This window comes from Erpetoichthys calabaricus, chromosome 16, assembly GCF_900747795.2.
Source record: "Erpetoichthys calabaricus chromosome 16, fErpCal1.3, whole genome shotgun sequence".
Lineage (NCBI taxonomy): Eukaryota > Metazoa > Chordata > Cladistia > Polypteriformes > Polypteridae > Erpetoichthys > Erpetoichthys calabaricus.
Window position 1 is genome coordinate 32,252,870 of NC_041409.2, and position 25,804 is coordinate 32,278,673.

General features: G+C 41.2%; 1 protein-coding gene across 3 annotated transcripts in view; it reads right to left on the minus strand.

Moving 5' to 3' along the window:
- The window catches only part of LOC114666982 (zinc finger protein DPF3-like), a 165,382-nt gene that overhangs the window by 16,709 nt on the left and 122,869 nt on the right, over positions 1 to 25,804 (minus strand). For all 3 annotated transcript variants that reach the window (XM_028822040.2, XM_028822039.2, XM_028822038.2), the window contains exons 6-7: positions 15,794 to 15,866; positions 10,834 to 10,980 (exon numbers count right to left, since the gene is read on the minus strand). In XM_028822040.2, coding sequence (XP_028677873.2) covers positions 10,834 to 10,980; positions 15,794 to 15,866 — 220 coding nt within the window. The remainder of the gene's footprint in view (positions 1 to 10,833; positions 10,981 to 15,793; positions 15,867 to 25,804) is intronic.

Consider the following 25,804-nt stretch of genomic DNA (forward strand, 5'->3'; position numbering starts at 1 on the left):
TCACCTAGTGCCCACACTTAGGTTACTTCCACCAAGCCAGGACAGTTCCGGGCTGCCACCCAGCATAGAACTGAGGGACAAAATCACATTGATGCTGATCGCAGTTTACAAGAGACAAGTAACATGAAACCCAACACTTCACATTTATGTTTCAAAAATTCAGGATTTACAAAATAACATAGTAAAATCAAAGACCAAGACTTTGCAGATAGTTGGGAAAAACTTAGTTATTATGCTACATTAGTAGTATTGCTTCTATCCAAATTTTTGTATTCATCTTAGTCCAATGTCCAGATTCAAACATATTGTAAAGAAGTCTAATATTAGGCATAAGCTGCATTAATTTGGGATGTTCATAAGAAATATAATGATTTACTCCATGAGGTAGGAAGTACATAACAAAACACGAATAAGTGCATTCATATTTGAAATATTAAAAATGTGTGTGTTAATTTAAATGTTAAATGTTTAAATATAGTTGATTGTAATAGAAATTTTTTATTTTTCAACCTCTGATTGAGTCCATAGAGGGCCAGAATCCTACTAAATGACCGAAAATCAAAAATAACATCATTTTCATAATCACTGACCCAGAATTATTCTAAAACAATACCCCATATATGTATATGTTTGAAATTTGTCATGTTTAACGTTCTGGGAGTGGTTTTTAGAGGGCTAGGATCATCGATAAAAAATCAATTATCAAAAATATTATCATGTTCATGATCAGCAACCTTGAAATTGCATTAAAATCCATACAGCAAAAAATAAACACCACATACTTACTTTACCAATCCCCATTGTTTGAGGTTCTATGAAAAGGGGTAACATTGACTTCATCAACTGGTTTACTCTTTATGATATTGGTTTAATTTTCTGCACAAATCATGGTCAAAAGTGGTCTAAGAAAATGTTTTTTCAGGTCTAGAGGGCCAAAAATAGGAAGGAAACCCAAACAAATTGTGATGTCTTGCATTAGACATCAAGCCATGTCAAACAGCATATCTTATGTTTAAGTATGAACACAATATAATATATAATAAATATACAGCAAATGTCCTAATTTATTAGGATCACCTATTTCACTTCCAGAAACATTCTGAATTCTTAAAGGCATGGCTTGAATAGCATTCTTGGCTGGAAACATTCCTTTAGGATTTTACTCCATTTTGACTCAGTAAGATCACCCTGTTCCTGCAGAAGATCCAGCCTTTCAATTAATTTCAAAGGCTCTCAACTGAATTGAAATCTGGGGACTGTGCAGGCCATTTGAGTAAGCTGGAGTCATTGTTATGTTCGAGGATCTTTCTTAAGTTGTTCATAGATTGTTTGGAATACTGGGGGCAAACAGCTCCCCAAACCTGCACAAAGTCCAAAGCAACACATGCCCAGGAGGGCTACCCTCTAGCGTCCCAGGGGAAGTAGTGGTGCCCCACAGATGCTCTCAGCCCCTGGTGCTTCCATCCAGGTGTGTCCCAGCCAGGTAATGGCCAAGGCAGCCCGTCACACTGCCCCACCCTCAGCTGAGCCTTGTGGGGCAAAGCGTCCTGTCCCACGAGGGCTGTTGTTTTTGCAGATGGGGAGTTGATCTTGTCTGGAACACAGTTCCTTCCTGCAAAACAAAGACAAAAGGGGGACGGGGAGGCACCATGCTGACGCCCTCTCCAGGCATCTATGGAGATTCTATCCGGACAGCGCCTCCACCAGTGGCCATGTACATGCAAAGAAGGCACGTACCATATTGGTTACAGTGTGTGCGCACCTCACTCTGCTGTTGTTGAGTTGGGCCACAATAATTATATATTTAGGGTCTCCTGCCAACAGATGGCCAGGAGTCCCATCTGGGGATGCTACTTGTGGAATACCAGGGGCTCCCCAAACCCAGACACAGACAGGCACAGAGGCACAAGTCCAAAGTATCACAACGTTTATTTCTTGTGAGGCAGTGCTTTTCCCTCGCTCCTCACCTCAATACACCCACCTCAATATAGGACAAGCATAAAGCACCACAATGCTCAGCTCCCTTCTTTCTCTCCTTCTCTGCCACCCTCCACTCCTCTCCCAGCAAGCTTCGCCACCTCCTCCTGACTCTGCCTCCCAGAATGGAGTGGGGCAGCTCCTTTTATTCAGCACCTGGAAGTACTCCTAGGTGGTTCATCAGGATTACCTGGAATCACTCCCAAGTGTGGTGGAAAGTCCATTGAATGGCTCTGCAGCTCCTCCGGCAGTACCCACAGAACCCAACAGGGCTGTACCAAACTCCCAAGTCCTGGTGTGCCCTGCGGGAGATACGTGTTACCCTACAGCCGCCCAAGAGAGCTGTCCTCTAGCATCCCAGGGGAGGTAGTGCCCCGTAGATGCTCTCTACTTTGGTTCTTCCATCCAGGTGGCATCCCAGCCGGGAAATGGCCGAGGCCACCCGTCACAACAGAATGACTAGATGAAACTTTATTTGTTCCTGGGGAAAATTTGGCTTTTCACAGAGGTCAGGTCAGGTTGGGGAGCATGCTCTGGTAGAGCGTGCTGCCGCACCCACCACACGATGAAACAGCTTGGGATCCAGGTTGGCAACCACCCAGGCAGACATGAGGTCCACTCCCACCCTCTGGAAATGACCCTCTATCTGCCACACTCAGGTGTTACATGGGTGTCCCCTTGGCCTGGCCCTGTAACAATGAGGATCCTGCGAGCCAGATCACTCCTGGGGAATCACGCTACATGGTCATAATACCATAACTGACACTCCCTCACAATGTTAAATCAACAGTACCCAAGGATTTTCCAGGGAGACACAGTACCAAAGGAGTCCAGTCTTCATCTCAGGTCACTGGATAGTGTCCATGTCTCACAACCATATAGCAAGACAGGAAGCACCAGGACGTTAAAGACTTGGATCTTCATCCTTTTGCATAGAGATGGAACATCACACACCCATTTCCAGTGACCTCATGACCCCCCCAATGCTCTCCCAATCCGTCTGTTAACTTCATTGGAAGAGTCACCAGAGACATGAATGTCACTGACGAGGTAAGTAAACCTCTTGACAAGGTTGAAACTCTCACCGCAGACAGACACCCTGCTGATGGCTGCGCCCAAGAGGTCATTAAAGGCCTGGATCTTGGTTTTTATCCAAGACACTTGCAAGCCCAGACTCTCAGACTCCTCGCCTCAGTCTCTCGAGCACCCCAATCAGAGCCATTGACTCCACGAAGATCACAGTATCATCAGCAAAGTCAAGATCTGTGAATCTTTCTTCACCAATAGATGCCCCATAGCCACTGGAGACCACGACCTTGCCCAACACCCAGTCCATGCAAGCACTGAACAGAGTAGGAGCAAGAACACACCCCCTGATGAACCCCAGAATCAACTGGGAAAAACGCAGAGGTTCTGCCTCCACTCTGCACAGCACTCACAGTACCAGTGTACAGGCTGGCCATGATATCCAGCAACCTTGAGGGGATCCCACAAAGTCTCAGGATGTCTCACAGTGTAACTCGATCAACTGAGTCGAACACTTTATGAAAATTGACAAAGGCTGCAAAGAAACTCTGCCGATATTCGCATTTGCGCTCCATGAGAACCCTCAGTGCTACAATGTGGTCAATGGTGAACTTCTTAGGCGTAAAACCAGACTGCTCCGGTCACTGGTAGGTGAGCAAGTGATAATAGATCCTATTGAGAATGACCCTAGCAAGGACCTTACCAAGCACCAAGAGCAATGTTATTTCCTGTGGCAGCCACAATCCAGGCAATCACCCTTCCCTTTCCAGATAGGGACGACAAGTCCTGTTTTCCAGTCATATGGGATGATGCCAGTCTCCCAAATGGAAGCAAAGATTGCTTGCCATGCCAGGAGGACAGCCTTACCACCAGCCTGGAGAAGTTCACCCCGGATATCACAGATCCCTGCAGCCTTCCCTACCCTCAGCTGGTTCACCACCTGTGCAATCTCAGTGAGATTTGATGGTTCACAGCTAATTGGAGGTAATTGAAGTCCTAAGTATGATGTTAAACTGCATCCAGCTTTCTGGGAAATCAAGGGGGTTGGTGGCAGGATTGGCCACCTTAAAAAAAACTTCACATAGCTCTGAGATGACAGACAGGTCTTCTTTCTGCTCTACCCAGGAGTTGCTCTCGGGAGCCCCCATCCCCGGAAGAGTCAAAACCATCGGAGAGCCAATAGGGTCAGGCCTGTCGGGGATCACAACTGGTGTGGTTGGTGCTGAGGTGTTGCACGCTGCATGCAGCACTTGGGTCCCAATTTGAGGCGGCCCATCCGGGAAGGCATTATGAAAATCTTCACAGAAGCAATTTAAATAATAAATACTTAAAATATATAGATAAATACATATATATATACACACACACACTGTCTAAAAACAAAGAAAATATAAAAAGAAAGAAAACTACTGAATTGGCAGTCATAGTCACAGTGAGGCACTATACAGTGGATGTGAAACATTGTTCATAGCAATATTATCTGCTTGGAAAAGGACAGACTGTGGCCATAAATGCATTCACATGGCCAGGAAAAAATTCTAATGTATATTTCAGTTGGTATTAAAGTGTCTAATGTGTGTTTGCTCAGGAATTACCTCAGCATGTCAGTCCTACACCAAGTGGCTATTAGATCAGGGTGTCAGTCCTACACCGAGTGGCTATTAGATCAGGGTGTCAGTCCTACAACGAGTGGCTATTAGATCAGGGTGTCAGTCCTACACTGAGTGGCTATTAGATCAGGGTGTCAGTCCTACACCGAGTGGCTATTAGATCAGGGTGTCAGTCCTACACTGAGTGGCTATTAGATCATGGTGTCAGTCCTACACCAAGTGACTATTAGATCAGGGTGCCAGTCCTACACAGAGTGGCATATTGGTGTCAGTCCCTACACCGAGTGGCTATTAGATCAGGGTGTCAGTCCCTACACAGAGTGGCCTATTAGATCGGGTGTCAGTCCTACACAGAGTGGCTATTAGATCAGGGTGTCAGTCCTACACAGATTGGCTATTAGATCAGGGTGTCAGTCCTACACCGAGTGGCTATTAGATCAGGGTGTCAGTCCTACACCGAGTGGCTATTGGTGTCAGTCCTACACAGAGTGGCTATTAGATCAGGGTGTCAGTCCTACACCGAGTGGCTATTAGATCAGGGTGTCAGTCCTAAACAGAGGGGCTATTAGATCAGGGTGTCAGTCCTACACCGAGTGGCTATTAGATCAGGGTGTCAGCCCCTACACCGAGTGGCTATTAGATCAGGGTGTCAGTCCTACACAGAGTGGCTTTTAGATCAGGGTGTCAGTCCTACACCGAGTGGCTATTAGATCAGGGTGTCAGTCCTACACCGAGTGGCTATTAGATCAGGGTGTCAGTCCTACACAGAGGGGCTATTAGATCAGGGTGGTCAGTCCTACACAGAGGGGCTATTAGATCAGGGTGTCAGTCCTACACCGAGTGGCTATTAGATCAGGGTGTCAGTCCTACACCGAGTGGCTATTAGATCAGGGTGTCAGTCCTACACAGAGTGGCTATTAGATCAGGGTGTCAGTCCTACACAGAGTGGCTATTAGATCAGGGTGTCAGTCCTACACCGAGTGGCTATTAGATCAGGGTGTCAGTCCTACACCAAGTGGCTATTAGATCAGGGTGTCAGTCCTACACCGAGTGGCTATTCCCTTTGCAATGGCAGTGCTGGAATGTGAACTCAGGGGCCTTGGGATTGAACAACAGCATATTTTCTGATTCAGTAAAGGTAAAACTCCAATTAATCAGCTTCTGGCAAGGACTGCTATGTATAGCATGCACTCTTCCACTGACACTTGCTCTCTCCATGTAGAAATCTTGGATAAACCCACAATTTCCACTGGCAGGGAATTCATTTGGTGTGTTGCTCCCTCTCTCATCTGATGTCTTCCATGAGACACAAACACAGGAACTTGGGATTACATAGCAAGCTTGTCAGCCAGCCAAGCTAAACAGAGCTTTTCATTTAGACAAAGCTGCTGCATAATTCCAAGGTCTTGAGTTTTTGCCCCAGCCATGCCAATTTAGGCATTTTTTGTGGGCAACACCATAAATTAATTGATCGAGAGTATTAATGTTAAGAAAACATTATACTACCACCGCCTGCCTATATCATGGGCACAAGGTAGAATTAATCCATTGCACTCACATGGTTTATGTCAAATTCTGACACAGCAGAAACCAAGATCCTTCAGACCAGGTGACATTTACCCAATCTACAGTCAACCAGTTTTTGTGGTCATGTGCCCTCTGACAGAGGTGGACTCAGAGGGTCTTCTATGTGTTCAGATATGCTCATCCACACATGACTGTTAGTAATGGCAGTGATTTGAGCAAGATGTGGCCCTACTGTTGGTTTGACTGAATCTAGCCATTTTTCCTATGACTTTTTCATTAACAAACCTGCTGCTTACTTTAAGTTTCTGTAGGTCATCTCATTCTCTATAACCTCTGTAGAGTGTAAACATCTCAGGCCATCTAGAATCACCACTTCTGGTGCCAACAGTTAAAGTAACAGAAGTAACAAGCTGTGCTCATTCAAATTTTCAACAACTAAAAGTCTTCTCGATGTCCTTCATGCTTAGTATACTGAGTTACAGCCACTCGATTGGCTATTTGGAAAAGCACGCTATGTGAGTTAATGAGCAGGTGGACCTTATACTGGGGCTGCTAAGTGTGTACATATATACACATATACTGTATTTAAGTTAGATTTTAGTAATGCAATCTCCATTCATTTTAATCAGAACACAAATGATGAACATCACATTTTCTGTTGTTCTCAAAAACAGTTCTCTCTCTTCTGATGACATTTTGATCACATTTTAATCCTTTAATTTTTGTTTATATATTTTCAGATTTCTTCACTGTTTAGTTACTTACTTAACAATCATAAAGATAACATTTGTTTGCCTACTGCAATGCTGCCTTTGGGAGGAAACTATAGGATTTGAAAAGTCCAGAAGGGCCTGCAAGATTTAAAAAATGGACTGGAATGCAAAACCAGGAATCCAAAACAGTATCTGTTGCACTTCGAAAGAGAAATCTTCAAATTCAACAAAAAGAGAATTAATCCAAACTCTGTGTTACTCTTTAACAACTTGTGCTTTTCTGGTTCTGCCTCATCAATAGAAGAGGTGCTGTTTCACAGAAAATTACCAAAATGGGCAAATAGGCCAGCAAGGCTCCAGCTGGTAACTTGGAAATGAGAATCATGACTACAGAGTGCCAGCTGGATCACCTTAAGCAGTTTGAGAGCAGTAAGTCTGTGACGGCAGGAAGAACAGCTGGTATCACAGAGCAAGAAAAGGACTTGATAGTTCTTACAAAACCTATTAAGATCAGAGTCAGTGCAAGTTACTCAAGCAAAAAACAAATACCATCACCTATATTTAGTTTTTTAGAAAATGTTCTTTTTTTCAATGTTCTTTACCTTGAAACCCAAACACATATAAATTATTTAACCATTCATTTTTGAATTGGCTGTGTTCTTCAAAGAGTTGTAGAGAGGCAGTCCAAGGCAGTTGCTGTCTCTAAATGAACATTGCACCTTAATATGCCAAGAGAAACAATAATTTTGTCCAACAATTTTGAACCTTTTTTTCCCATTAAAGTATTATAAATAATCCTCAGTGAGGCAGAAGCAGTGAGGAGAAGATAAGTCCACACCATGACAATACACACATTATATATAGAGTATAAACTGTAATGTGTTGGCCAAGAATTAGGGGATGGGGGGTTCTTTTAGTACACTGGCAGGAAAATCATATGATAAAGAGTGATAATAGGAGGTTTCAAAGAACAATGCTTGAACTGATCAAGAAAAGTAGAATGAAGTCAGGAGGATAAGAACAGTTTTATTAGTAAAAGAAACCAGCAAATTTGGGTAAATTTTAGCTCATAGATAGACAAGAAGCAGACTACATTCGATAGATAGATAGATAGATAGATAGATAGATAGATAGATAGATAGATAGATAGATAGATAGATAGATAGATAGATAGATAGATAGATAGATAGATAGATAGATAGATAGATAGATAGATAGATAGATAGATAGATAGATAGATAGATAGATAGATAGATAGATAGATATTACTAAACGACAGTTAATTTATGCACGGCGGACGCACCGAAGCGCATGCGCACTGCGGCGCGGCGCCCCAGAGTCAAATGCAGCAGCTTCCCAGAGTCAGTAGGTGGCGCCCAAACAACACAACCTGTAAACGAGCCCGTATGGATATAAACAATGAGCGAAGGCGCCCACACAAACAAACAGCTTTAGTTCAAATAGGGTAATTGAATTAAACGGAAACTTTACCATGCCTACGACCTGTGAACTAAACCTGAGGTGAAGCGTGCACGCCAGGTTGTACAGCCGCCCGGACGCGACCGCCCACACCACCGCATATATGACGACACAGCCATAAAAAAAAACAAACACGAGACTGCATGAAGAAAACCAATAACAGAAGCGCGTTGAAATGAACTGTCCCAGGACGCACCCACCCTCCATGATATTTCATCACGCAGTGGCTTCCCACTGAGGCGCATACGTACTGCGCCGTGGCGCATGCCCCAGAGTCAAACGCAGCGACTTCCCAGAGTCAGTAGGCTTCCCAGAATCCATGGCTGGCACACGAACACCACAACCTGTACACTAAACTTGCTGTCCTCCAGTCTGCCGGCCATCGGTGTCAGCAAAGGCAACGGAATCACGTCTCCACAAATCGAGAGCGCTTTAGTACAGATATGCTTACTTATTTAATGACATTTCCCCAGATGCTCCCACCCTCCATGATATGTCATCCATCCAAATATCGGACGGAACAGAAACTGATTGCCATTCTTGAATTTATGATTCTCTAGAAAATCGCTGGCTTACTTGTAGATAGATAGATATGAAAGGCACTATATGATAGATAGATAGATAGATAGATAGATAGATAGATAGATAGATAGATAGATAGATAGATAGATAGATAGATAGATAGATAGATAGATAGATAGATAGATAGATAGATAGATAGATAGATAGATAGATAGATAGATAGAATGGATTCTGAAAGTTTTCAGACCTTTTCATATTATGCACACTTTATTAAGAAGTACATGTAATTCTAAGTGGCTACATTTTCAGTTTGCCAATAAATTGACACTGAAAGGTGAACTATCATCCCACTATGAGGTGGTGTGCACTCTAGAGCAGATTTTCTTCAACAACCTCAGTGTATTTGGCTGCATTCATCCTTCCCTCAATTCTGACTCTCTGTTCCTGCACCCCACAGTGTGATGCTGCTACCATCATGCTTCATTGTAGGGTTGGTATTAGGCAGCTAATGGTGCTTGTATTTCTGCCAAAAGAGTTCAACTCCTGTCTTATCAGACCAGAGATTTTTTTTGTTTCTTGTTCTCAGAGTCATGCAAACTCCATTTGGCAAACTCCAAGACGGTTATATTTTTCCACATTGCCATTGATTGATGGAGTGCTGTTGAGATGTTCAGCCGTCATATGGGTTCTCTCATCTCAGAGGTCTTTTGAAGCTCAGTTTAAAGTGAGCACTGGGTTCGCAGTCACTACCTTGACCTAGGCTCTCTTGCCTGTTATTCAGTTTGGTTGGACAGCCAACTCTACGAAAAGTCCTGCTTGTTCCAGGCTTCATCCATTTCACAATTATTGTAGTTATTGTGCTTCTGGGAACACTCAAAGCTTTAGAAATGGTTTTCCTTGGACTTTATGAGTTGGTTTTCGTCCTGACATACAATATGAATTGTAGGACCTTATATACACAGGTACACGTGCACCTTCTAAATGATGTCCAGTCAATTCAGTTTGACTCCAATCAAGTCATTCAGGTAGAGAATGAAGGAGAATTAAAGCAAACAGGATGTACCTGATCACAATTTGGAGTGCCACAGCAAAGGGTCTGAATAGTTTTTGATTTTTAATAAATTTGCAAACCTTTCTGAAAATATTTTTTCACTTTGTCAATGTGGGTTATTAAGTATACATTGCTGGGCAAAATTTTCAAATGTATCCATTTAAAATGAAATCTACAACACAATAAAGTGTGAAGAGTGTGAAAGGGTCTGAATACTTTCTGAGTCCACTGTACATAGGTGGCCATGTGGTGCCAGGTTCAAGAGGCAATGTGTTAAGACAGGGAGTCCATACTGAAAGTAAAATAGGGTCCACGAGTGGATGGCATTCTTGTCTTGTTTAAAAAGTGCCTTGAAAACAATTAAAGCACCACAGTGAGGTCTGGAGTGAAATTAAATATTCCTGCTAACCAATAAGTGGCAGCATAGAACTGTTATGTCATACGGATGGGACTCTACTGCATATCATTAAAGGCACACATCCTAGGAACTACCAAGGGTGTCTAATCCCTTGATAACATAATGGGACTTGGAAATACAAAGGTATCACAAACCTCTGGTTGGGATTTAAAGGTTGCTCTCTGCCATTTGTTTAGAATGCTAGTAACTGTGAAGTGGGAAAATTGGTAAACCAACCCATGTGATAATCAAGGAAACAATCCTTCTGTAGTCTGTTTCACTGGGACAGCTAGATTTTGAAAGCGTTGTTAGATACTATGTGTTTTTGATCATCTCTCCATTGTATATTTTTACTTTACTACAGGAATCAGCTATTCATTGCACAAAGGAATACTGCAAGCCAGTCTTCCTCAGTGGAAAACAAAGGCAAAAAATGTTTTCAAAATGAGAAGATGATTGAATTCTGTAGCTGTAAGTATGATCCAAAGTATAACTGCTGGTTGTCAGATAGAGGAAAAAATATGTACGTACATTTATGGTTGTCAGAATCAGCCAGGTGAGGGGAATTAGCTGGCTCTGAGACCCACTCTTCTTCTGGTTCTTCTTCTTCCTCCTCTAGGTGAGAATGAGCATAGTGATAGCTGAGACCAGGGCGGTTCTTATACCGTTTTCCACAGACTGCAAGGTAAAAAAAAATATATACAGTATACAGTATATATAGTGACAAATCTTGGGAGTTATTTTTTAGGCATTCTTGGGTAAATTCTGGATTCCACACCTATGCAATATTGTCCTTATGCTGGCATAATTTCAATATTATACTAAACATTCAATGCAAGGTTTCATCCAATGCACATTATTTAATCTGTTTCAGTTATGGATTGTATGACTGATTTTCTGTTAGTAACTGTTATACTGTATTATTTGTTTCAATTATACACTTTTTAGTATTTATACAGGATAAGTGTCTATGTGTCTATGTATCTCCATGTCTATTCAGTTGCTAGGCCTTTATCATTCCAAAAGATGGTGCCTCACAAATATGAAAACTACTTTAAGGAAGCCCATACCAAATGGTATATAACAGATACAAATGCAATACATTTGTCATCCCAACAGATGGTGCATCACAAACCATTGTAGTAATCTATTTTATTACCACAAATGTGTCATGCACCATCCTACTCCTACTACATGCATTACAAAATACTTTCCAATAGATGCTGCACTGCAAATGTTAATGCTGAGGTGTATGTTGATTATTTAGATTTCAATCTGTCTTAGATGCGTAGCACACCTAGTGTATGTTGTGACAGACGGCCATGCAACAGCCATGGGAGGCCAATATACTGAAAGGACTGGGGGAGCAGATGTGTGCAGGATACTGCATACCCCAGAGGCACTAGAGGGCAGTTGCCCTGGGTTGCTGTGGCTCCACAAATTCCCACAGGGTTTCATGGGAGTTGGAGTTTGTAACAGCCCTGTTGGGTTCCTTGGAGGCTGCCAGGGGGAGCTAACGAGCCACCTGGGGCCCTCCCAGGAGCAACATAAAAGGAGCTGCCTCACTTCACTCCAGGAGCCAGAGTTGGGAGGAAAAGGGACAAAGCTTGCCAGTGGAGGAGCGGAGGCAATAGCACAAGAGAGAAGTGAAACTCAAGGGTGCTGTGTGCTATATTGTGCTTGGGAATGTGCTTGGTGCTGTGGGAAACTCTTATTTGGAAATGTATCCCCAAAAAGGGACAGAAATAAAACTCTAGTTTGGTGTAACACTTGTGACTGTGGCTGTTGTGTTTGGGTGTCTGGGGTGCCATACGCCCCTGTGTGGTCACTATATATATATATACACACACACTGACATAAGACCACCCCCACACCACTTAATTTTGCTATATATTGCCTTTGATTCTTGTATGTCTAAGCATTATCCTCTGATGACGGCTCCTGGCAGGGGCTGAAAGCTCAGGAATAAAAACTACTTTATGATACGTGATTCATCTTCTCCCTTTGGGATCTCCAGCTGTAAATATGCAAACTGTATCAAAGACCTTCAGTTCCATTCATATCTCTCTCTCTCTCATATATATATATATATATATATATATATATATATATATATATATATATATATAGAGAGAGAGAGAGAGAGAGAGAGAGAGAGAGAGAGAGAGAGAGAGAGAGAGAGAGAGAGAGAGAGAGAGAGAGAGAGAGAGAGAGAGAGAGAGAATAGAATGCCGAATACTGCAATGGCACAGTGAACTTAGGTAAAATCTTATAAGTGCTCAGATTACTTAAAAGATAAATATGTCTTGTGTACTCACAACTGTAAACGTACTTTTGCCCACCCCTATATATATATATAATATATATATATATATATATATATATATATTCAGTGCATCCAGAAAGTATTCACAGTGCATCACTTTTTCCACATTTTGTTATGTTACAGCCTTATTCCAAAATGGATTAAATTCATTTTTTTCCTCAGAATTCTACAAACAACACCCCATAATAACAACGTGAAAAAAGTTTACTTGAGGTTTTTGCAAATTTATTAAAAATAAAAAAATGGAGAAATCCCATGTACATAAGTATTCACAGCCTTTGCTCAATACTTCGTCGATGCACCTTTGGCAGCAATTACAGCCTCAAGTCTTTTTGAATATGATGCCACAAGCTTGGCACACCTATCCTTGGCCAGTTTCGCCCATTCCTCTTTGCAGCACCTCTCAAGCTCCATCAGGTTGGATGGGAAGCGTCGGTGCACAGCCATTTTAAGATCTCTCCAGAGATGTTCAATTGGATTCAAGTCTGGGCTCTGGCTGGGCCACTCAAGGACATTCACAGAGTTGTCCTGAAGCCACTCCTTTGATATCTTGGCTGTGTGCTTAGGGTCGTTGTCCTGCTGAAAGATGAACCGTCGCCCCAGTCTGAGGTCAAGAGCGCTCTGGATCAGGTTTTCATCCAGGATGTCTCTGTACATTGCTGCAGTCATCTTTCCTTTTATCCTGACTAGTCCCCCAGTCCCTGCCACTGAAAATCATCCCCACAGCATGATGCTGCCACCACCATGCTTCACTGTAGGGATGGTATTGGCCTGGTGATGAGTGGTGCCTGGTTTCCTCCAAACGTGACGCCTGGCATTCAAACCAAAGAGTTCAATCTTTGTCTCATTGGACCAGAGAATTTTCTTCAGGTGCCTTTTGGCAAACTCCAGGTGGGCTGCCATGTGCCTTTTACTAAGGAGTGGCTCCCGTCTGGCCACTCTACCATACAGGCCTGATTGGTGGATTGCTGCAGAGATGGTTGTCCTTCTGAAAGGTCCTCCTCTCTCCACAGAGGACCTCTGGAGCTCTGACAGAGTGACCATTGGGTTTTTGGTCACTTCCCTGACTAAGGCCCTTCTCCCCCGATCACTCAGTTTAGATGGCCGGCCAGCTCTAGGAAGAGTTGATGGAGGCCACTGTGCTCATTGGGACCTTGAAAGCAGCAGAAAGTTTTCTGTAACCTTCCCCAGATTTGTGCCTCGAGACAATCCTGTCTCAGAGGTCTACAGTCAATTCCTTTGACTTCATGCTTGGTTTGTGCTCTGACATGAACTGTCAACTGTGGGACCTTATATAGACAGGTGTGTGCCTTTCCAAATCATGTCCAATCAACTGAATTTACCACAGGTGGACTCCAATTAAGCTGCAGAAACATCTCAAGGATCATCAGGGGAAACAGGATGCACCTGAGCTCAAATTTTGAGCTTCATGGCAAAGGCTGTGAATACTTATGTACGTGTGCTTTCTCAATTTTTTTATTTTTAATAAATTTGCAAAATTCTCAAGTAAACTTTTTACACGTTGTCATTATGGGGTGTTGTGTGTAGAATTCTGAGGAAAAAAATGAATTTAATCCATTTTGGAATAAGGCTGTAACATAACAAAATGTGGAAAAAGTGATGCGTTGTGAATACTTTCTGGATGCACTGTATATATAATATATATGTGTATGTGTGTGTGTGTGTGTGTGTGTATGAAATAAATAAACAAGAAAGTCACCAAAATAGCAACGCACAGAATTACAAAAACTCAAAATAAAAAAGGCCAGGAAAAGACTCAAAAGGGAAAATTAAACCTAGGGATTGGGATTAAGCCTAGCTAAATCATCCACTGATAGAGAAATAGAAGTCACAGAGAAAGGAGAAACTAAATGCCCCAGCAGTTATCCTGTAGCCCACTAAACCCTTAAATAGGCCAAGCTCAAGGGGTAGCCCAATCAGCAGAACACCATACAATATTGGGCATTACAAAAAAAAAATAACAAGTGAAACAACAATCAAAGTTAAAGTAAATTAAAATAATTCACAAAACTATTACCAGAAATGAAAAACAAATAAATAAATACAAAGACATTTAACAACACAACAATAGGCAGAAAACAAGAAAATAAATAGTTAAAAATAAGGTCAAGGACAATACCCCAGGAAAACCATGACAATTAAAGCCCTAACACCTTCAGAACCCAAGCTTCCTAATTGAGCATTAGGCCACATCTCTGCTGGTTCAGAGCACAATTGAAATAACTGACCAGGTTCAACAGATGTACCAAACAAAATGAAGACTGGAATTAGGCACAAAGGCAGTTCTGACACTCAAGCCAGGTACTCCTGATTATGTCATTAATAGATGCCAGAAGCATCAAAACACATACAGTACAAAACAAAGGAAAACTATGAAATAAGATGATAAAGTGAATGGAAAAAGTAAGAAAACACTCTTTAATGTACCAAATCCTGGCATATACCATTCAGGTAATGCCAAAGTGATCTGTTCAGATATACACAGAGGGTAGTTTTAAATAAGCAGGTAGTTTAAAAAATAAGGAGGTTTTCTGCCACATGTCTGTTACATTAGATTACAAAAACTTGCACTGTGACAGACTGGCATTCCATCTATGATTGTCTTGTACCTGATACTGCCTCAAAATAGCTGACTGCCTCGTACCCTTTACTGCAGAAGTTTTTCAAATGGATGGATGTAGGGATCCAATGTAAATGTCAACATATATGTTTTTAGAGAAATCAGAATGTGTGGGCCAGCATGTGGCATTAGAATCTGTACAAAGTTAAATCAGCCATATAAGTAAGGCTGCTAATAACATTAAAAGACCTCTTTGTGCCACTTAGTTATGGGCCCCCAATCCGCAGAGAAGAAGGGTGAAGTGGAATTAAAGGCCCCAAAATCGGTATATCACATGGGCCCACAGAGAGGCTAGAAACAGCCCCACCACTAGCTATTTCTTGTGTCTTAAATCCCCAATACTTTGAATGGACTTCTTTATTGGTGTGAATTCCTAAAAGAGGCAGCACTGAGTGCATATGATTCATATTTTTTGGTCTGCTCACCCCCACTTCATCCATTATTGTATTTTACAAATCTAGATAAGCCTGTTTCAACCTCTCATCTGACGTCTAAGATAGATGTAACGGTCTTTAGTTACTTACTTTCACACACGTAGGGTTTCTCCTGGTCATCCATCGTTGATGCATCTGCTCTTCTCCTCCCTGAGCCGCGCCCCTTTAAATAAATAAATACAATCACTTAATGTAATGAACGTTAAGGTCTGAATCATGTCTTTTACATATAGCAAACGTATCACATTGTCCAAATACACACAGTTGTCATATCTGGAGAACACCTACAGTATATGATCTCAGCAGTGTTCCAGATAAACATTAAAGCATGCATGGGACAATTAGAGATGCTTACTATGGCCTCTCTGGAGGAGTTCTTGCTTAATGCCTGGTCTCTCACTGAGGGCTTTTTCATTATATGCATCAATCACAGTGTTTTTGCCTGATACTTATGACCTATAATTCCAAAAGCATTCCATTTTTCCTTGTCTCCTGTTTTGGAACCTCTTTCATGTGTTACCTTATGCAAGGAAATCTGATGAATATTACTAAGTGACATTATAATTTTTTGTCAGGTTCCTTGTCAGAGTGGGCATGAGATAACAATCTCTTCAGTCAAGTAAGGAATGGAGGTCTTTAGTCAGTTGTTTCATTGGTGTAGTGCATGTAGAGGATGAAAAACAACTTCTGAAAAAAAAAACGACTCCTGAACGGTTGTGAAGTGAAAGTATCTCTAGATGGTGCTTTGTTGACAGCTACAAGGTCTATATGTTCCTGCAAAAGAACCGCAATTTCAAAAGGATTTTCACTAACGAATACCATTCAAGACTTTTTATTTTTAATCTCTTCATAACCAAACTTTAGATATTACATTCTGCAACACATTACTGCCTTGTGGAGACATGGATGTAATAGTGCCAAAAGTATTTGTTTTTAAAATAATACATTTGTTAATTTATATATAAGGAAAGCAAAAAAATGGAGTGAATCAACACAAAATATCAAAATTTGGAAAGAAAATTTAATTGTTGTAATCCCACTGGTACTCCTGAGCCCAAAATTAACTGGGTTAAAGTTAATGTGGTTTGTTGGCTTGTCCACATGTCCATCTCTTTTCTTACCTTTTCCTTCTCCATTCTGGTCTCGCTTTCAGTGTAAAATATGGTTGGGGATGAGTGGAATGCTTTGTTAACTGGGCTTGGTGAGCCCGACACAGACTTCTGCTTATTTTTGAACATAAGTTTTCTAAAAGGGTTTCTTTGAGTAGTATGGGGATGGGGGACCTAGTCAAGATCATATGAATTTATTAAGGGTGCTTATCTGATTGCTTTCATATATTAATATCACAAATTTCCACACACATTTACAGAATCATGGAGAAGACTTAGAGCAAATAACTGAAGTTCTGCTATTGCATACAGTCAGAGATTCATTTTCTGTACTTGACTGTACCTTCTCACTGGAAACTAGAAAATTGGGGCTAAAATCATGTAGCGTTAGCCTGGCAAAAGGTTGCTAAAAATTAACGTTTATCATAACATGACATTATGAAACTCCTTTAACTCCATATGCTAAAGCAACAAATCTACTGTATAAATGTAAAATAAAGTGTCTGCCTGTCTGTCTGTATGTCCCCTACACCCAATCAATCCTACACCCTTTGGCCAATCTAGACCAAATTTTGCATAGTTGGTCACTAGGACCAAAAGGACAGGGTAGTCTAGTTTGGAACCCAACATTTGGACCATGGTGGTCCCAGTGATTTTTTTTCTGTGTCCTACAGTTTATACACCAGTGCCACCTGCTGACTCTGAGCAAATGAAACACCCAAACAGATATAAATCAGTCTAGCAGACAAAATGACCAGAGTTTAACATTACTAACCCAAGAAATGTCACCTGCTGCTTCTATATACAGTGGAACCTCGGTTCACGAACGTCTCGGTACCCGTACAAATCGGTTTACGACCAAAAAGTTCGCCAAACTTTTGCCTCGGTTCACAACCACACACTCGGTATATGAACAAGCCAGTTTCCCTTTCGATTTGTACATGTTCAGTCTCTCCCTGTGTATTTCCTGTGCGGGACACACACACACACACAGAGGCAGCGCGAGAGAGAGCCACGCACACACACAGGGAGAGAGAGAGAGAGAGAGCTGGACGCATTAAGGTAGGAAGGCAGTCAAAGAATGCACTGGGCTTGATTTTGTTTTCACTTCTGTTTACAGTCATCAGTTCGTAGCGTGCATTGTTGCAATGTTACTTTTCTTGGTGGTTTATTAAATTATTGATTTTTTCAAATGTTCATTTTTTTTCCCTGTGCTTAAAACTCTTTAAAAAAAGTGCTTTTAGCCAGCGGTTGGTAGCACTATAGCACGAACTATTGCAGTGTTAGTTTTCTCTGTTGTTCAAGGTTTTCTCAGTGTTATTCAATGTTTTTACATTTAGTTTACTATTATGCTGTGCATTCTATGGTTTAATTAACAATATTTGTGCTTAAAAACTTAAAAAAAATATACATTTACATACAGTTCGTATGGTCTGGAACGAATTATTGTATTTACATACAATCCTATGGGGAAATTGCTTCGGTTCACGACCAAATCTGTTTATGACCAGAGTTTTGGAATGAATTATGGTCGTGAACTGAGGTTCCACTGTATTGTATTCTATAAAAGCAGTATCATGGACTTTTGCAGGAGAGTGTTGGGTAAGATTTGTTCAAGAGTGGAAGTGCAGTGCAACACAAAAAAGAATCAAAGAGTTGCTGCTTTACTTCGGCTTTGTCTAAGAAAATGAGTCAGACATCACAACATTTATGGTTACAACCTTGCAAGAAGTTACCACAATTCTGCAATCCAATTGGACCCAAAAAGAACAAATTCTCTATTCAAGAGAACAGAAACATTGATAGAGTGGCAGTGTGGATGACAGAAAAAACACATAAATCTTTGCTTTCTTTCCTTAATGCCATTTTACAAATACAGTATGTCCAGGAAACAGGGGGTACTTTGGCTAGTGATATATAAAATGCACTAAATTCTGAATGATGTATGAAATATTCGTCTTGTCTGTTGCAAGAGATGGACGTCTGAGATGATACTCCATTGGCAGCAATGTTATTCGGCTTTTTTATTATCTATCCAAGATATCTTGTATTTAATCAACCTAAGATAAATCAATTACAAGCATATTAAAAACATGAACAGGAGACCAAAGATCAAAAAGCGAAGGAAAAGGTAGCTAAAGTTTCAGCAAAGTCTAAGCCATTCTCAAGTTCACGATATGGCCTACCATAGACTGAGGTGGGAAAGACAGGTGAAGGAATGGAACATCCAGGACATCACAATACAGCATCTGCTATGGCTGACAGTGAATGTGGGAGCAAAACTGCAAGTGAGGCGAGCAATGAGCACTCACTGATCTCAGGCAGCATATTAGAACCAAGCATGGCCTCTTTATCCCTGCTATCAACTACTGCCAACATACCTTGTGAGTCAATAGCATCAACTACAACAGGATACGAAACTCTGCCTTCGAAGCATGAAGAAGATGGAAACGACCTGTCTGAGATGATGGTATTGATCATCGCACTCAGGGTAAAAACAAATGATTTAAAAGAGTATACATAGGAGTGTATAAAGAAGGATATAGCACGTATATACAACAGAATAAACAACAGAACAGACAAGCTGCTTCAGGATACAAAAGACCAGGAGGTATGTTTAAGCAATAAGTTTGATGTAAACCTAAAAAAAAATCTAGCAAAAACTAATTAAAAAACACAGGAGAATATGAACAAAATTGAGTATTAAATCAGACTACTGGTGCTCACCTGGAAGAAGTTAATTATGATTATAATTATACTTACACTAATATATATATATGTATATATGTGTATGTGGCACTCCAGCTGTCCCAAACCCGACTCAGATAGGCAGAGACACAAGTTTGCCACACAACACACGTTTATTCACATGGGAAGCGCTTCCCCCTCACTCCCCACAGCAGCACAATAAAATTATCAAAATACCACCCTTCTTCTTCTCTCCTTGTCATCCGCCTCCACTCCTCCTCTTGGCAAGCTTTGTTCCTCTTCCTCCAAACTCTGTCTCTCCGAATGGAGTGAGGTGGTTTCTTTTAAGCTGACACTTGGGAGTGTTCCAGGTGGCTCATTAATCAGACCTGGAATCACCCCCAGGTTTTATAAAAGCCCCCTGCAGCTCCCCCTGGTGGCCCCTATGGAACCCAACAGGGTTGCACCAAACTCCAATTCCCAGTGTGCCCTGTGGGAATCCATGGTCCCACAGGAGCCCATGAGGGCTGCCCTCTGGTGTCCCAGGAAAGATACTGTCCTGCTTATACTCTCGCTAATGTCCATGGTCACCTGTCACAGTATGTATGTCCCAAATGGGACTGTTTAAAATCATACCCTTGGTTTATTGTATTAAGACTGCACTATCATACGTTAAATACTTCTCCATGGGTACTGTTTAACATCATATCCTGGGTTTATTTTTTCAGGCCTGTTCAAGATTATATTCTAGGTTTATTGTATGGTACATGGACTGCATTGCCAATAGATATCTCTATTTCTGGATGTGGTCTGTCACTAGGCATGTCAGAGGACTGGGACATTCATGAAATGTGGTCTAGTCTCACTTTGGGAGACAAAATGTGGGGGGGGGGGTCTGAGGAAGGAGAGAAAGCTATTTCTGATATGTCTTTTTTATCCCCACAATTGTAAGTGCCAGCTAAACAATAGGCTTCATAGCCACAACTCCTGGCAGTACTGGAAATTAAGGTTAAAGCTATCAAATGTAATAATGTACTACCTTAATTTAAGACTATAAAATGACAACAAAAGTTCAGAAGCAATCTCTCTATAACCAAATAGTGAACTTTGTGAGCTGGAATGTCAAAGGTTTCAATCACAAATTAAAGAGGAATAAAGAATTCTCTCATATAACAGGTCTAAACACCAAGATAGTATTTTTACAGGAGACTCACTTAGTCAGCAAGGATCAGTTCTGGATGCACAGAGACTGGACTGGCCAAATATGCCACCCCAGCTATACAAAGAAAACTAGAGGTGTGGGAATCTAAATTTACAGAACAATTTCATTTGCAGTATCAGATGTAGTATGTTTTGGGTCATTGTCCATCTATATCATGAAACGCCGCCCAATCAATTTGACTTCATTTAGCTGGATTTGAGCAGACAGTATGTCTCTGAATACCTCAGAATTCATTCGGCTGCTTCTGTCCTGTGTCACATCATCAATAAACACTAGTGTCCCAGTGCCACTGGCAGCCATACACGCCCAAGCCATCACACTGCCTACACCACGTTTTACAGATGATGTGGTATGCTTTGGATAATGAGCTGTTCTACGCCTTCTCCATACTTTTTTCTTGCCATCATTCTGGTAGAGGTTGATCTTAGTTTCATCTGTCCAAAGAATGTTTTTCCAGAACTGTGCTGGCTTTTTTAGATGTTCTTTTGCAAAGTCCAATCTAGCCTTTCTATTCTTGAGGCTTATGAGTGGCTTACACCTTGCAGTGCACCCTCTGTATTTACTTTCATGCAGTCTTCTCTTTATGGTAGACTTGGATATCGATACGCCTACCCCCTGGAGAGTGTTGTTCACTTGGTTGGCTGTTGTGAAGGGGTTTCTCTTCACCATGGAAATGATTCTGCGATCATCCACCACTGTTGTCTTCCATGGACGTCCAGGTCTTTATGCGTTGCTGAGTTCACCAGTGCTTGCTTTCTTTCTCAGGATGTACCAAACTGTAGATTTTGCCACTCATAATATTGTAGCAATTTCTTGGATGGATTTTTTCTGTTTTCGCAGCTTAAGGATGGCTTCTTTCACCTGCATGGTGAGCTCCTTTGACCGCATGTTGTCTGTTCACAGCAAAATCTTCTACATGCAAGCACCACACCTCAAATCATCTCCAGATCTTTTATCTACTTAATTGATAATGACATAACAACGGACTTGTCCACACCTGCCCATGAAATAGCCTTTGAGTCAATTGTCCAATTACTTTTGAGCTCCTGAAATGAAGGGATTGTGTTAAAAAATGCTTTAGTTGCCTCACATTTTTATGCAATCGTTTTGTTCACCCCACTGAATTAAAGCTGAAAGTCTGCACTTCAACTGCATCTGTGTTGTTTCATTTAAAATTCATTGTGGTAATGTACAGAACCAAAATTAGAAAAAAGTTGTCTCTGTTCAAATATTTATGGACCTAACTGTATATGATGGGTAATTTATTTAATTGTAAAGTGATTTTGATAAATATCTACTCACCCAATGTGGATGATTGAGCCTCTACCTAAAACATATTTGCAGCCATTCCTAAATTGAATATTCATCAAATTATAATGGCCAGAGACTTTAATTGTGTTTTAAATTGAGACCTGGATAGGTCTTCAACTACAAGGACAATAACATCTAATACTGCAAAAATAATCACACAGTTTTTAACTGATCATAACTTATTAGACCCATGGAGATTTCTAAATCCATACTTAAGAGCATATTCCTTCTTCTCACCAGTACATCATTCCTACTCAAGAATTAATTATTTCTTTATAAATAACAATTTCTTGCCCATGCTCAAATCTTGCAAGTATGATGCTATTGTTATCTCCAACCATGCCCCTCTGATCATGGAGCTCAAATCACTATGCCCCACATATTCATCTTGCAGCTGGCATCTTAACCCTTTGTTATTAGCTGACAAAAACTCTACAGAATTTAAATCCAAGTAAATTGATTCTTTTTTAGAGACAAATGCATCCCCAGAGGTTTCTGCAGGAATACTCGGGGGGGAAAAATTGAAGGTATTTTTAAAAGGACAGGTTATCTCATATCTCTTTACAAAAATAAATCGGAAACCAAGAAGGCCTCAGAGTTAATCAGTAAAATTACCAGAAAAGATCAAGAACACGCTAGGTCTCCAAATGAGGCACTTTTTAGGAAAAGATAAGGCTCTGCAATCAGAACGCAACCTCTTGACAACAAAAGAAACAGAACAACTCATTTTTAAATCACGACAACATTACTATGAACACAGAGAGAAGGCTAATAAGATCTTAGCTCAACAAATCCACAAGCAGGAAATTCGCAATGCAATATCAGTAATCACCAACACGGACAGAGATAAAATCAGTCAGTCAGTCAGTCATTATCCAACCCGCTATATTCTAACACAGGGTCATGGGGGTCTGCTGGAGCCAATCCCAGCCAACACAGGGCGCAAGGCAGGAACATATCCCCAGGCAGGGCACACACACACCAAGCACACACTAGGGACAATTTAGGGTCACCAATGCACCTAACCTGCATGTCTTTGGACTGTGGGAGGAAACCGGAGCACCCGGAGGAAACCCACACAGATACGGGGAGAACATGCAAACTCCACGCAGGGAGGACCCGGGAAGCGAACTCAAGACTCTTTACTGCGAGGCAGCAACGCTACCACTGCGCCACCCGAGATAAAATCATTGACCATAAAATTATAATGCACACATTTAGAGACTAGTACTAGGGGGCTCCGCCCCCTGCTCGCTTCGCTCGCCAACCCCTGGTGTTGGGAATGACAAAGAGCGTGATGAATGAATGAGATATAGAATAGTGTGACGGTGTAGATGATGCAAATAGAAAGCAAACAATAAAGTGTGTGGCACAGTGTAAAGGTTTATTTGAAAATTTCTTTGTACACGCCGTTTAAGTGTAAAAGGTAATTTCAGCTCAGAACTTGTAAGGTCAATGAAGATGGTTATTGTTGTGATCAGAGTCAAGTTTGTCAGAGCTTAGAAAGAGTTGTGTCTGTCCAGGAAGTAATGGAATGACTTGGGTATTTATGTTTTGCACATTAATATTTTTTTAACATAATATAGTGCGTTGTGTTAAAAGGGGCATTTGGTCTAATGAGATTGCTGTTCCAAATCTCTCTGTAACTAAGTTGTCGCAGATAAAGGCTTGAGGAATTGTAATAATATGTGGCTGAAGTCCATCTGTATTGGTGAGTGTACCATCTCTCAGTTGTAATAAGCAATTGTTATGAGCTGGTTCTGGACATCGTATCTTTTTTACTAACTGTATCTTTTGAAAGCAATGCCAATTGTCTGCGTATTTTAAGGTGCACTGAACAATAGCTGAGTGCATGGCATCTGGAAGAATAGCTAAGTACTGTCTAAAATCTCCTCCTCATAAAAGTACCTTTCATCCAAATCGAATAATATTATTCATAAACCTTTGTAGAAGTTTCTGAATGGTGTTGAGTAAGTGACTTTATGCCATTGTACATTCATCAATAATTAACATTTTTTCAAGACGGATGTCACGTGCAGTGCCACCGTTAATGTTCATAGTGGATACCGATTTGTAGGATCTAATGCAGTTGATAAAGATTTCACTTTCAGGTACATCGTTAGTTAGAAGCTTTTGTAGATATTCAGTATATGAATGTAAAGAAGGCAGTCTAATTTGACCCTTTTGACAACAACGTGTAAATGTATTACTTGTATTGCCAGTTGTTTCTTCAGGGAAGTGAACTGAATGACAATGATTGCAAATGACATTCATTAATCCGAATGAATTTTCCTGGTGTATGTTTTGCTTGTGCCGTTTGAGAGGCGCGTTGTTGCATGTGTAGTATTTGGGACGTGTTGTTTTGGAGCTGTAATCGATTTGCCTGTGCTGTGTGAGAAGCCCGTTGTAGCCTTCCTTGCCGTTAACGTATGTCTGAGACGGGAGGTGTTTCGTTTTGAATCCGTGCCTGTTGCGATGCAGCACTTTGATTGATAGTTTGCGTCATGTGGATCTAGGATGTAGATTTGTGCATATTTGCGTTGTTGATTTGTTTCAGGGTGCACTGTTCCAATGCGATGCAGTATTTGTGCACATATGCGAAAGTAGTATGGGCCATTGCCTTTTGGTGGCCTGATATTTACTCCGATAGATGCAAAAGCAAATGAACTATTGTAGGATCTAATGCAGTTCATAAAGTTTTTACTTTTAGGTACATCGTTAGTTATAAGCTTTAGTTGAGCTTTGCGTTTTTGGAGTCGAGACATTTTTTCTTTTAGAAATATAGATAAGTAATAAGGAGTATTGCAGTCACTGTTAATATGGAGCCTTTTCTGCGGTTGAACGGTTAATAGTGCCTTATTGTAATGAGATCTACCTATGCTGCATAGCCGTCTATTTTGTTGTTTCTTTCGTGTTCGTGTGTTTGTTCCTGTTATCCTTTCCTTTTCGTTTTGTACCCGTGACCGTGTATTCATGACTTGTTTCTTTCTCAGCATGCGAAATATGGATAAGTAATAAGGAGGATCACAGTCACTGTTAACCCCTTCACCGCCCTCTGCCGGATATATCCGGCACCGTTGTTTTAATGCTAACGCCATACTGCCGGAATTATCCGGCACATTTGCCTGTGGTTATATGAATGCCTGGCAAGTAGTATAACTGACGGTTTGGCGTGGGTATTATTACTACGTTGTATTTCGACAAGTCTGTGGTTGTTTTGGCCGGTCATGTGACGTGATTCGCATGTAACAGCTGTGAATATGGCGAAACGTAAACTGACTTCAAGTGAGGCTTTGCAGGCGATTTTGGACAGTTCTGATCATGATTGTAGCAGTTCTGAAGAAGATTTTAGTGATAGTGATGAGCAGCAACGTGCGCTGCATGATATTGTGAATGAAGACGCATCGGATGACGGCGCTGAGTGGGTGTATCCCCAGCATCTCAGCTGGGCTGCTGCCCGTGGTGAACTACCTTTTCTGCATCCGTTTGAGGGAACGTGTGGCTTTATTGTTGATGTAAACAATTACACTGCTGAGCAGTTTTATGAGCTGTTTGTGTCACCTGATTTGATCAGACATTTTGTTCATCAGACAAATCTGTATGCAGCACAGTTTATTGAGAAAAATCCCAATTTACCTCCACATTCCCGTGTTCGTGCTTGGTTTGACACTGATGAAAACGAAATGAAAAAATTCATTGGGATTTTGATGTTGATGGGAATAATCAGAAAACCAGATATTGAGATGTACTGGTCTACAGATCCTATGTATG